Genomic DNA, 11,602 nt, shown 5'->3' on the forward strand with positions numbered 1-11,602 from the left:
GAAGATGTATGAGAGAAATGGACTTGGTTCTTCATTGTACTAGGAACACTTGTAAAATGTTAATTCACATTCAGGTCGTTAATTCAGATCACAGATTGGGACATGCAACATCCACATCCAAGAGGTGGACTTGGAAGTGGTAGATGCCTGCAGAGGGAGGGCCCTATGTTGTAGGCTCCAAAATTGATTATGTTACACTCTGTTTATGCAACAATGCATTGATCATGCAAGAGTGGGGATAGGGGGGATGGTAGAAGCCCCAGGGGAGGATACTGGTGTCGGCTCTCACACTGAAAGAGGGTGGCATTGTGGAGAGGCTTAAGGGTGCGGTGCAAAACACACAGCTTCTTTAAACTTCCCTAATCATTCACTAACCTCTCAGAGTTTACAAAACTAAGACTATGCTTGGAGGAACACATGTTTGTCTTTGAATTAGGCTACATAGAATGAAAAGGTCCACATTGAAATGGTGTAATCTATCAACAGTTCATAATAGGATGATAACACACATTTGCAGGAGAGAACATAAATAAAATGAGGATAATAAGCTATATCTTACACCAAAATATAACGCTCTCTACTCATTGATTTTAATATCAATGCAGATGTTGACATGTGTGTGTGTTAAAATGCACATAACAGCCTTCCACAAAGTATACATGTAAAATATGTTATAAACACAGTTGCGTGATTCCACACCTGTGTCACCCGTTGATCTAAACCAGACAACTGTTTAGCAGTAGGCTACTTTACAATCTGCGTGATAAAATGTGTCAGAGTAGCCCACGGAAGGATAACTCACTACAGTTAAAAGCAAGATCGATGAGACACGAAGCGTGGCTTGAACCCAAAGGTCCTGTTCCGGTGTTAGGTTCGATTTGTTCCAACATTGCCAACCCATGGGGACAGTTACACTTGTCAGTTGCTTCGATGTGACATCATTACGTCAGAATTAGATGTGTATTGGATGCTAGGGAGAGATGAGGTTAAGGGGAATATGTTACCATTACCACCACGCATACTGGATACTTTCACTGTGATTGTTTGGGCACAGAGAAAAAACTTAGTGTCAGAACCAGACGACTAGACTACGACAGAGAAACTTCAGAATAAGAGTTGGACTGCTCACAGCTGACCTGGATGCGTATGCGTTAAGAAATTCGATGATTTGCGCAAAATCCCATTCGCCTACGATAACTATGCAAAGTAGTAGGTCGAATTATAAATTATTGTATGTCAATGACAACAATTTTCTGCGATATTAGCTTAATTAAGAGTTCCAGACAGTTGGCATGTACATGTAAGTAATTTACTTTTCTCTGTGTTTGCTTTGGATACAAGCGTCTACCAAATGATTAAATGCGTGGCGCATCAATTGGATTCTGAAATTCGGAGTTGTAGATTCGGCTCACAGCAACTTAAACGTTAAGGGATTCGTTTCAGAAGTAGCTACTTTGAAGAGGTTTAAGTGACACTAAGGCCACCGCGTGCTTTGATTGCACTGGAGGAAGAAGAAAAAGAGGAAAAGAAGTAGTGATGGAGAAGTACTTCACACCAGTTCAAAAAAACTCTCAGGACGACGTAAAACTCGGGAAACATCATCACCACGGTGCCCATCATCACCACGATCATCATCACCGGTCACATGGAAAGACACCTCACAGGTAAGCTTTTTATTAAGTTCCCTATTTACAGTTTAAGCATCAGTTCTTACCACATAGAAAATGTGATTTTAGGTATTGATAATTGCTCTCTTCCAGAAACAGTCATTGTCATATATAAAAAAACACATCTGCTATTAAATAATAAAAAAACTACTCCTCTATTTTACCTTTCTTTTATTTTGTGATTTGGCTCTGGAAAGTGTTCCAGGATCTCATCAGAGAGGCCCTATTGACAGCCGTGTTCATCGCCGAGAACATCACCATGACCACAGTTTCCATGGGTACCATCACATAGACAACCAAAAAGCTGCTGATCCTCACACCCTGTCCAGGTCCTCTTCTTCATCCACCCTGTCCACTTCCTCCTCCTCGTCTTCGTCCTGGTCCTCAGAACCAAGTTTGGACAATGAGGCCTACTTGATGAACAAGCCCCAGCACTCCCTCTCCTGCTCCAACATAGCTGAACCTAGACGCAAGTCTCGTGACTGGGACTCTGAAGACGTGGAGTATAAGTTGAGATCCGCAACACCATTTCAGCAGCGTTCACCACACCACCAGTCTCACAATCAGCACAGCCACCCACATTCCCAGAGCCAACACTCTCGCCAGCACCCTCATGGCTCAGAGCATGGCCCCAGGTTCTCCAAGCTTCATCGCGGTCAAAGCAAGAGTGAGGAAGGGCTCCTCCAGGGCATCGACAGCGATGGTGAACAGGATGGATGGGACCGACACCCCCATATGGAGCACGGGAACCTGTACAAGACCGCAAGCCTGGGACGGAGCCTGGCTTTCAGCGATGATGCTAAGGTTGGAGCCAGAGTGCCACCCAAAAAGGCAGTGTCCACCATCCAGCTGCCAAGCAAAGGCATTCTTAAAAATAAGGATGGTGGGTCAGCAGCCAGACAACAGGCAAACTTTCGCAAGGCCAAATCGATGGAGGTTCTGTCTCACCGGGAGCAAGCAGCAAAACCAGGTGGTGTGGGGACTTTAGCCACCCCAAAACCAAATGATCCACAAGCTATGAAGAATAATTTTGTTAAAACTAAGCTTCAGTTCTCCGCATTTTTAGATGAAATAACGCGTCAAGTTATAAGCCCTTCCAGTCTCAATATACTCGGAGTCGCCCCTGGCTCCAGTCCAGCATCACCAAGATCTCCTCATCAGGAGCGTAAGGAGCCTCCTGGAGGTGTGAAGAAGGAAGAGGATGAGGGAACACAGCAACCTAAGCAGCACTCTGCAAAGACTGTAAATCAGAGTCCAGCAAAGTCTGGTGCTGTTTCACAGCCACAGTCACATTCACGCCGTGACTCCTATCCAGGCAAGCAGCACCCTAATCCCGGGAGCCCCACCAGGTCTGCAGGCCACCACCAGCATGGTAGCCACAAAAAACGCTATTCTATAGGGGAAGTACAGGGTGCCGCAGGGGACAAACAGCACCAGGGGAGGTACAATCAAATGGCCACTGATGGCACTAGCACTAGCTCAGAGACCATCCTGCAAGAGTCCAAACATCATCGCTCAAAGCAGCATGGCAATGGACGCCGCAGCAGCAGTCACAGCCAATCACAGCATCCTCATGGAGACCACAGGGGTTCCCCACCTCCGCCAGGTCACATCCTGGGACCTGACTACGAGTCTCCCTCCAGCAAGTCCTCCACTGCCAGTCAGAGTTCTGGTCATGGCGACATGCATACGCACCCTGACCACAGGAACCATGGCGACATGCATACGCACCCTGACCACAGGAACCATGGCGACATGCATACGCACCCTGACCACAGGAGACATTCCAAATCTCATCGGGTGAGTGTGTCACACTTATGTTTATGTACATATGCACATACCAACATGAGTGCATAGGCACCCACACTCAAACATAAACACTCCTACATTTACATGTACGTTAACTGGACAATAAAAATAGCCTGTACTGAAGCATGGTCTCTTTCTCTGCCTTACTCTTTCCCTCCCTCCCTCCCTCCCCTACCACAAGCCCTCTAATGATCTTTCTCTCTCCTCTCTTTGTCCTTTGTCTGTTCTTTCTCTCTGCAGGATTCAGTGAGCTCTGTCAACAGAGTTCAGTGAGTGTTATTTTCTCATCTATGTTATGTCATTGTTTATTGATTATGACCTTTTAGCCTAGAGTTTTCCTGTACTTTAAGCTGGCTGGTACTCTGCAATCTATTCAGCAAGCCTGAAGCTAATCAATACTCTATTTGCCTGCTATCTCATAATAAAGACAGGTTTATTGTCTATCGTGCCTTTCTGAACTATAGATTCTGCAATGTAATGCATTGCAATTAGTTAATCTGGTACTGTTATTATAGAATAGCAGAATACATTTGAATAGAGCATAGTGGAATAGAGCCTTTGTTGTCCTATATATATATATATATGTATGGATTAGCATCTGGTTGAACCCACACTGGTAAAATATGAGAAATAAGTACAAATTCTCTCATCATCTGCAGGCTGCTTGAACAATACAACAAAGAGCTACATGAGAACCTGCTACAGACTGTGGCATGTATAGAGAATATGGAGACCGAGCTTCAGTGCTCCAGGTCGGAGCTCGGAGCCTTCAAAGAGAAGTACAAAAGGTTGGTCATGCAAATAAAACATGCATTGAAAACCAAACATCAATTTACACAAATATGCCATTTATACCTCTGATATATGTCACCACAGATAACCATGTACACTATCGTATTACGACTAACATTGATGTGTGTCCTAAATAATGTCCTTGTCTGTCATCCTTAGACTACAGGAGAGTTATGCAAACCTCCAACATTCCAGCAGTGCTCTGGAGCTGAAGCTAGAGTCAGCTGTAAGACTTACTTCTATTTTTTAAACTGTCATCCATTGTCAGAAATTGTTACATTGTTTTACATGTTTTATGTTTTTTTTATGACATGTTTAATGTCCAGACTTCTGTAATACTTTCCTTGACTCTTACAATTTTCTATCATGTTGTGTTACGCCATGTTTTGATAGACGGAGAATATGAACTCAGAGAGGAAGTACCTCTTGCAGAGGATTCTAGAACAGACCAAACGGCTGGACACAGCAGAAAATACCATCAGCTCACTGGAGAACATCAATGTATGTGGAGAGTAGCAGTAGCTGCTAGTATTGTCAGTTAAGAACTAATAAATTCACAAATGATTGCTAATTGCCTTTTTATTCTGTACTCCAGGTTCCCGCTTTGATCAAGGAGCTCTTACAAAAGCACTTCAAATCTGAGGAGGGGGTTAGGAATTTCCTGCTCTCTACAACTATGAAGGACGGCAAGGACAACCAATCAGTTTTGGCAACAGTGGAGGTAGCATCGACTGATTGGCCCCAGTCTGGGCAGGGCAGCGCAGAGTCCGGGCCAGTCAGGATGACAGCCTTTATGCCATGGCAACAGGGCCAGAATGAGTGGTCAGGAGAGGAGGCGAGGGCTTGTGTAACTAGACGGGACATGGAGGCTGCTGGAAGCATTTCACAGCTCCCTTTCACTGTTGCTGATATCAGCATGGCCCTGTTTAAAAACGTGGCAGATGCTCAGGCCAAAGGCCACGAGCACCAGCATCCAACAGCTGTCCACCCAGAGTTTCACTCCTTGGGTCTATCCACCCAGAAGCCCATGGAGGTGCCCCCGAACCCTTATGAGGGGATGGGCACAGGCAGAGGGATGGGAGCTGGAGGAAGTGCAGGTGGAGGTGAGCCCGGGGATGATTTCACCTCTCTTACAGCACAAAGGATTTTGGACAATTTCATGAGACAGATGCCTCCTTCCTCCACCACCGAAGACCAAGAAGAGAGAGACAGTGGTGCTGTGGACTGGGGAGGGCAACCAACAGGGCAGCATTAACCAGTCGACTAGTAGCTCCATAGGTTAACTATCCAAAGAGCCCAAACACTTATACTTATACACTTATATGTATGCCCTCTGTGTATAATTGGTGGCTTAAGATGAAGTTGTCTGTAAACACCCATGAAAATACTCAATAGTAGATGTACAGAAGTGACATCTTCATTGACTTCACTGGACAATGAAGAAAGGTATTAGTTCATTATTTGAATCCAAAAGAGGTCTGTGATTTCAATGTAACTCACTAACTAATAAACATAGTAGCTTTGTTACAGAAATGTGTGATATTTGTGGTGAAATGATAGCCTAGCTCCACCCACCTTTTGCTCCTAGCTTCATTTTGGCGCGGATTATATGCATGTATTTATATGTTGTTGTCTATGATAATTATGAAAATTCCATATATTTTCCTCAGACCTTGTGATTATTTAGAAATGTGTAGTGGTGTATTCTGTTCAACCAGTTGTATTTTATGTATGTATTGTTTTTGTTGCACTGATGCTTTAGCTATTCTGAGGCCACTTTTGAAGAGTACTGAAGCAGTATGTATATATTATACAGTTATATTATACATGTAAGTGTTTCCTGGTCTCTGTTTAGGCAGAAGAGAATGCAGTGTGGGATATCTGGTCCCTTGTAGTTCTATTCACCTCTGTGTGCATATCTGAAGAAGTCAAACAATGTGTATGTCTGAATTTATCTACGATGCCAAATAATTCACCATCTGAAAAATCTATGTTGATGAATTTGTTTCATGCCTAGTTGCATTTGAAAATGTCCCTGTGGTGGAACATTCTTGCTGGTTCTGACATCGGACTTTGGTGGGACCTTACAACTACGAAATCGAAGGCAAATTCAGACATAGGCTATATTATGTCGCCCCTCCTAAACCCTGTTAATACTGTAAAAGTAAGTATGCTATAGGCTGAGATGTCTCCTTTAAATGTTGAAAATGGCTTTCAAATTATACACTGCAAAGTACTTTTCATGTTTTTTCGAAAATAAACATAGCTCAATAAATGGATCTACGTCCAACAAATGAATCTGTTTATTTGTTTTTTTGAGTGGATGCAGGCTCATTTTTGATTTTGCTACTCTGGATGGGACAGAATTCATTCTACCCTTACCCAATCTAAAACTGTTTGGCTTTTCACCATAAAAGAACATTGAAAAGTTCCACTCAGGACCTTCTCTTAAATGACGTGTTTGTACATGCTGTAGAACCCTGAATTGCCCTTTCTTTGTAACAGGGAAATCATGTACCATTTTAAAAGACAAAACGCTGTGGAGTATTCTTTCACTGCATGTTTCTCTCTCTCTCTCTCTCTCTGTCTGACCACTTACCTCTCTAACCACTCACCTCACCTCAAATCCTCCTTTTCAAGCTGCAGCCAAGTGCAGGTCTGCTGAATAGACAGTGGCCTGAATTGCCATTGGTCCCTGTGGTGGGACTAATATAATAGGATTCAATCCAGGGGAGGAGGGAATGGGATTACCTCCACGTTATCCTAGATATAATATTTTATGTCTACACTTTCTCTTTTACAAAATGGCCACGGAAATATAGGAGGACGGTGAGCCCACCCTCAGGAGCCTAAACAAATAAACACAACTTTGATACGTCACAGGGTGAGAGACCCCCACTATAATCTCAATTGTTAATTAGGATTAGAACAAAGTAGTTATTTTCCTAATTGTCTGGCAAACCGTGAAATATCGGAATATTGTTTTAGCAACTGAGTTGATTTAGTTAGTATAAACTTTCAGTAATATTGTATAACATTTGATTTGCCTATTGTTTACCCTTAAAGTTAGCAGCGTTTACTGTTTGAAATTCCTCCATTTTGACCTAAATCTCTACAATCCATCATCTCCTTCTTAGTCCCCTGTCTCACTCAGACTCCTCTCTTTCATGTACTCTCCTTCACCGGGTGCCTTCATCTCTCCGTGCCCGGCTCTGCTGTTACAGGCAAAATGACTGTGCTGAAGATAAAGTTCTCCTTCCAGCGGAGGGTGCGTTTGGCCCAGGGTCTGTGGCTGCTCTCCTGGGTAGCCATGTTCACTGGGGTGGTCATCTTCTCCTTGGGGGTATTCCTGAAGACGGAACTCCTTCGCAGATCTGAGGTACTGCACAAATATTCAATGATTTAAGTTGTACATACAGTTATGCACATATGGTGCAGTCACACCTTATGAAAAGGTTTAGAAAACCATTGCTATTGTTAATGTGAATATTATTATAATTAGGATTAATCTTATATCATTACAGAAAGAGTACTTACGCCTACACTCTCATATGAAATTGTTTAAACTAAATTTAACTGTAATATTTTCATATGAAATATCAGGAATTCATAATTGAATTTTTTCTTTTTGCTGCTAAAGTTATTGCGTCAATAGAAAGTTTCTATGAACTAGTGTACAATGTGGTGGATTATGAGGGTGACTCATGTCCTATATGAGGCAGGTGCAGTCGGGGATAAGAAACAAGGTTTATATTATTACATCTTGACCCACTACGCAGAAGGTGTTTGTAGGGTTTATCATCCATAAGACATATACATTGTCCTTGTGGTATTTGACAAAAAAAAGAGGTGTTTTCTCATATGATGATTTGAAGATCCTTGTCTCATTTACATTTAGTCTAAAATGTATAAAAGACCGTATTCCTTGCTATTGAACAACTGTTGTATTACAACAACTGTTGTATTACCTTTCCTAGCCCCCCCACCCCCTCTTTTTGTATTCCCTTCGCTCTCTATATTATCTCTATATCTATATTATGGCACTTATCTGAGCTTGGCTTTAATTAGTAATGTTGTGCTTATACCAGGTAAGGTCTCCCAAGCTACTAAGCTTGGTTATTGTACCTCACTTGTAAGTTGCTTTGGATAAAAATGTCTGGCAAATGAATAAATAAATATGTATTTGTATTAGCTTTTTATATTTAAGTTCAAATAAGGCAATACACTAATTTCGCCCTTTTATCAGTTGCCAGTTATTCACTCTAAAAACTGTTGTTACTCAATCATGTTGTGGTTGTGGAAAAGATCGGCATGTACTTCAAGTGATAACACCAATATTCCTGTGTCACCTTCTATCTGTCTAGGTGATGCATACCATGGACATACACATGGTACCCAACATGCTAATGCTAGTGGGACTGGCATCTGTGGGTATTAACTTGTGCGCTGGCCGAATCTGCCAGGACTCCATGGACGTGGCCCGCTTCACGCGCTGGAAGAACTTCCTCACTCCTTTTTTCATGGTGTCCCTGCTGTTCACTTCCCTGTTGCTGGTTGCCATGTCATTGAGCTATGCCTTGCAACCTAGTCTGGAAGAGTCCCTGAAAATTGGGCTGAAGAATGGCATTCGGTTCTACAAGGTAGAGGCCTTTAATCAGTTTAATCCATGCATAATTAATTCAGTCGGTCCAGGGTTGTGCTCTATAAATGCAGTTTATGTGATAAAACGTGCTTAGATTATCACCTGTCTGAAATGATTAAATGATTGTGCATGTGTGTGAAACTGTAGGACACAGACACCCCAGGTCGATGCTTCCAGAAGCAGACCATTGACCGTCTGCAGATGGAGTTCCAATGTTGTGGTAACAGCAACTTCAAGGACTGGTTTGAGGTGCAGTGGATCAACAACCGTTATTTGGACTTCACCTCCAAGGAAGTGAAAGAGTGAGTGAATGATTCTTATAAAAGTGGAGATCAAGGAAAAGTATAAGGGGGTGGGTTGGGCGAGACCATTTAGTGGAAGCATTGCGGATGTGCTGACAGGTGTAGATTTTGTTTTATGAAATTCCATGTTCAAGTCTAAACAAAGCAATTAACGAACTGTACTGCATCAGGAGTTAGTATGCAGAGTGGATATGTAAGTACTATGGCAGGCGATACCTCTTGGTACAATACTACTAGTTTTGGAGCAGCTTTGTCACAGCTTTAACATGATCAGGGCAGTGCATGGCCTAACAGTCTTTTTACAACATTATCTAACACATGTAGACAGAGACAGGAGTTATGAGGACAGCTTCACCACAGAGGGGCATGATTGGATGAAAATGTTCCAGTAGTATTGACATGGCAAGGCCAAGAGGCCACTTTGTGTGACAGCTCTTCCTGAGTTGAATCAAAAGGTCATATGGTCACATTGATTACCATTGATTAACACTATTGCTCACATGTGCATCACAGCCTATGGAACATATACTATATCTGTGAAATGTTTGGATTGATCTGAGTCAACAGAAGGCAGGCTGTGACAGGCTGTGTGGGTACTGTGTTAATCCTAAACATTGATTTCTTTGTTTTCCGGCTGGTAGTCGCATGCGGAGCAATGTGGATGGCCGCTACCTGGTGGATGGTGTTCCATTCAGCTGTTGTAACCCAGCCTCCCCACGGCCCTGCATCCAGGAGCGTATCCTTGACAATTCGGCCCACCACAACTACGAGTACCACATCGAGGAACTGAACCTGCATAGCCGTGGCTGCCGCGAGGCCCTTCTCAGTTACTACATGGGTCTTATGAATACCATTGGCCCGGGTGTCCTGTCCGTATTCCTGGTTCAGGTACTGTGGACATCCGTTCCTCAATTTCCCTAGCAGAATATATTATTCAGTCAGTGCTGTTGGGAGGCTCTTGGGGCGGCTCTTGGCAGAAGCTGAAAACATGGTTAACGTTGATTTTTTTCTCCCCACCCCCTTTTCTTTGTGAAGGTCAAACACACAAAGATAGGATGTTTTAAAGGTCACTCATTAATGTTTTCTCTTCTGATGAACTCAAAAACAATTCAGTGAGACGTCAGGCGGATGCAATTTGACAGAAGAAGGGCAAAACATTTTATTTAGTGAACAGGGGATGAATATAAATCAAACTAATTAGGCACTGTTCTTCAGAAATCAGTGTTGGCATGTGAGGGGAAAACTCATTTGCAAGAAAGCATTGATCCGGCTGTTCATAAATGAAACATGACTATTGACCAGCGGGTGGACAATCCTGCACAAATGAACGGATACATGACAAGCTCTCATAGCTCTTAATAAAACCCACATCAAACATATCATAAGGGGAGTGACTTAGATGATCATGAGGATGCTCACTAATGTACACAGGAGCCAAATTATTCAAGTCAAGATAATGACTTCTGCTGTCCATCCTTGAGGCTTATTGATATTATATGAAAAGATGAATGGAGCCTCTTTGTATGCTATACTAATATATCATATGAAGATATATGTTTAAGCAGTAGAGGGACATATTCTCCTGCGATTTGTAATGTTTTTTCAGATGTCTGTGTTGGCGAGTCTTCGGTACCTGCAGACCGCCATGATCGGGGTGGAGGAGCAAGAGAACATGGAGGTGGAGACAGAGGGGTACATCCTGGAGAAAGGGGTGAAGGAGACACTGAACGAGGCCAAGGAGAATCTGAAGAACCTCGTGCCAGGCTGGAATGGAGGCCAGGTGGTGGACGAGGCCACGGAGGGAGACGCAGAGGCCGAGAAGGCAGCTTGACCAACCAGCTAAACAGAACCAGGAGCCACCAGAGCTGATGTGGGTGGACAGATGGGATCGATGGGACTCTACCAGGGAACTGGTCTGCAGGCGTTCCATCGGAGGGTTTTTCAAGCAGTTTTTTTAATGTGTTCTCATATGGCAGTGTTGGTATAATGTGTTCTCATATGGCAGTGTTGTTATACATAGAAAAGGAAGGCTCAGGCCTAGTCTTGTGAATCTGACTGCACACATAATATTTTTGCACACAGGTGTTGACAAACACAAACACACACACACACACACACGCAGATGCGCACACAGACAAAAACACAATGAAATTAGTGAAAATCTTCTCAAAACATGCACTGTTACTGATTAAAAGACATGAAATTCTCCCTTTGTATTATATGTGTACAGTTTGCTGATACATTTTTGTAGTTGGCCTCTGCTCTCTTTGCATTGCTGTGTAACCTAAAGTAAAAAGGATTGTCTGAAACAGAAACAAATATTGACTTGAAAACCGTGTAAAAAACGAGTAAATAAATTAATAAATACTTTAGAGTTTTTAACAGCGTTG

At 42.8% G+C, this 11,602-nt stretch overlaps 2 protein-coding genes across 5 annotated transcripts; both read left to right on the forward strand.

Moving 5' to 3' along the window:
• Positions 1-764: 764 nt before the first annotated feature.
• Positions 765-5,736, forward strand: LOC116225148 (filaggrin). Of its 4 annotated transcripts, none has more exons than XM_031586908.1 (8): positions 765-1,300; positions 1,444-1,664; positions 1,865-3,467; positions 3,717-3,745; positions 4,136-4,264; positions 4,428-4,494; positions 4,662-4,769; positions 4,864-5,736. In XM_031586908.1, the coding sequence occupies exons 2-8, from the start codon at positions 1,537-1,539 to the stop codon at positions 5,521-5,523; spliced, it is 2,724 nt and encodes a 907-aa protein (XP_031442768.1). In that variant the 5' UTR covers positions 765-1,300; positions 1,444-1,536; the 3' UTR covers positions 5,524-5,736. The 4 variants fall into 4 exon arrangements, with proteins under 4 accessions (XP_031442768.1, XP_031442769.1, XP_031442767.1 ...); XM_031586909.1 differs by having other exon boundaries at positions 1,447-1,664; XM_031586907.1 differs by having other exon boundaries at positions 765-1,664.
• A 1,311-nt stretch (positions 5,737-7,047) lies between these two features.
• rom1b (retinal outer segment membrane protein 1b) lies at positions 7,048-11,599 on the forward strand. The gene is made up of 6 exons (XM_012819357.3): positions 7,048-7,152; positions 7,493-7,647; positions 8,633-8,908; positions 9,058-9,212; positions 9,854-10,100; positions 10,819-11,599. The coding sequence occupies exons 2-6, from the start codon at positions 7,498-7,500 to the stop codon at positions 11,041-11,043; spliced, it is 1,053 nt and encodes a 350-aa protein (XP_012674811.1). The 5' UTR covers positions 7,048-7,152; positions 7,493-7,497; the 3' UTR covers positions 11,044-11,599.
• The last annotated feature ends 3 nt before the right edge of the window (positions 11,600-11,602 follow it).

This window comes from Clupea harengus, chromosome 20 (assembly GCF_900700415.2).
Source record: "Clupea harengus chromosome 20, Ch_v2.0.2, whole genome shotgun sequence".
Lineage (NCBI taxonomy): Eukaryota > Metazoa > Chordata > Actinopteri > Clupeiformes > Clupeidae > Clupea > Clupea harengus.

Bases quoted from the DNA above. Each gene is read 5' to 3' on its own strand.
- LOC116225148 (XM_031586907.1), top strand. From the start codon at position 1,537: ATGGAGAAGTACTTCACACCAGTTCAAAAAAACTCTCAGGACGACGTA. The intron at 3,468-3,716 runs GTGAGTGTGTCA...TTCTCTCTGCAG, and splicing joins GACATTCCAAATCTCATCGG to GATTCAGTGAGCTCTGTCAA. The intron at 4,495-4,661 runs GTAAGACTTACT...ATGTTTTGATAG, and splicing joins AGCTGAAGCTAGAGTCAGCT to ACGGAGAATATGAACTCAGA.
- rom1b (XM_012819357.3), top strand. From the start codon at position 7,498: ATGACTGTGCTGAAGATAAAGTTCTCCTTCCAGCGGAGGGTGCGTTTG. The intron at 7,648-8,632 runs GTACTGCACAAA...CTATCTGTCTAG, and splicing joins AACTCCTTCGCAGATCTGAG to GTGATGCATACCATGGACAT. The intron at 8,909-9,057 runs GTAGAGGCCTTT...GTGAAACTGTAG, and splicing joins ATGGCATTCGGTTCTACAAG to GACACAGACACCCCAGGTCG.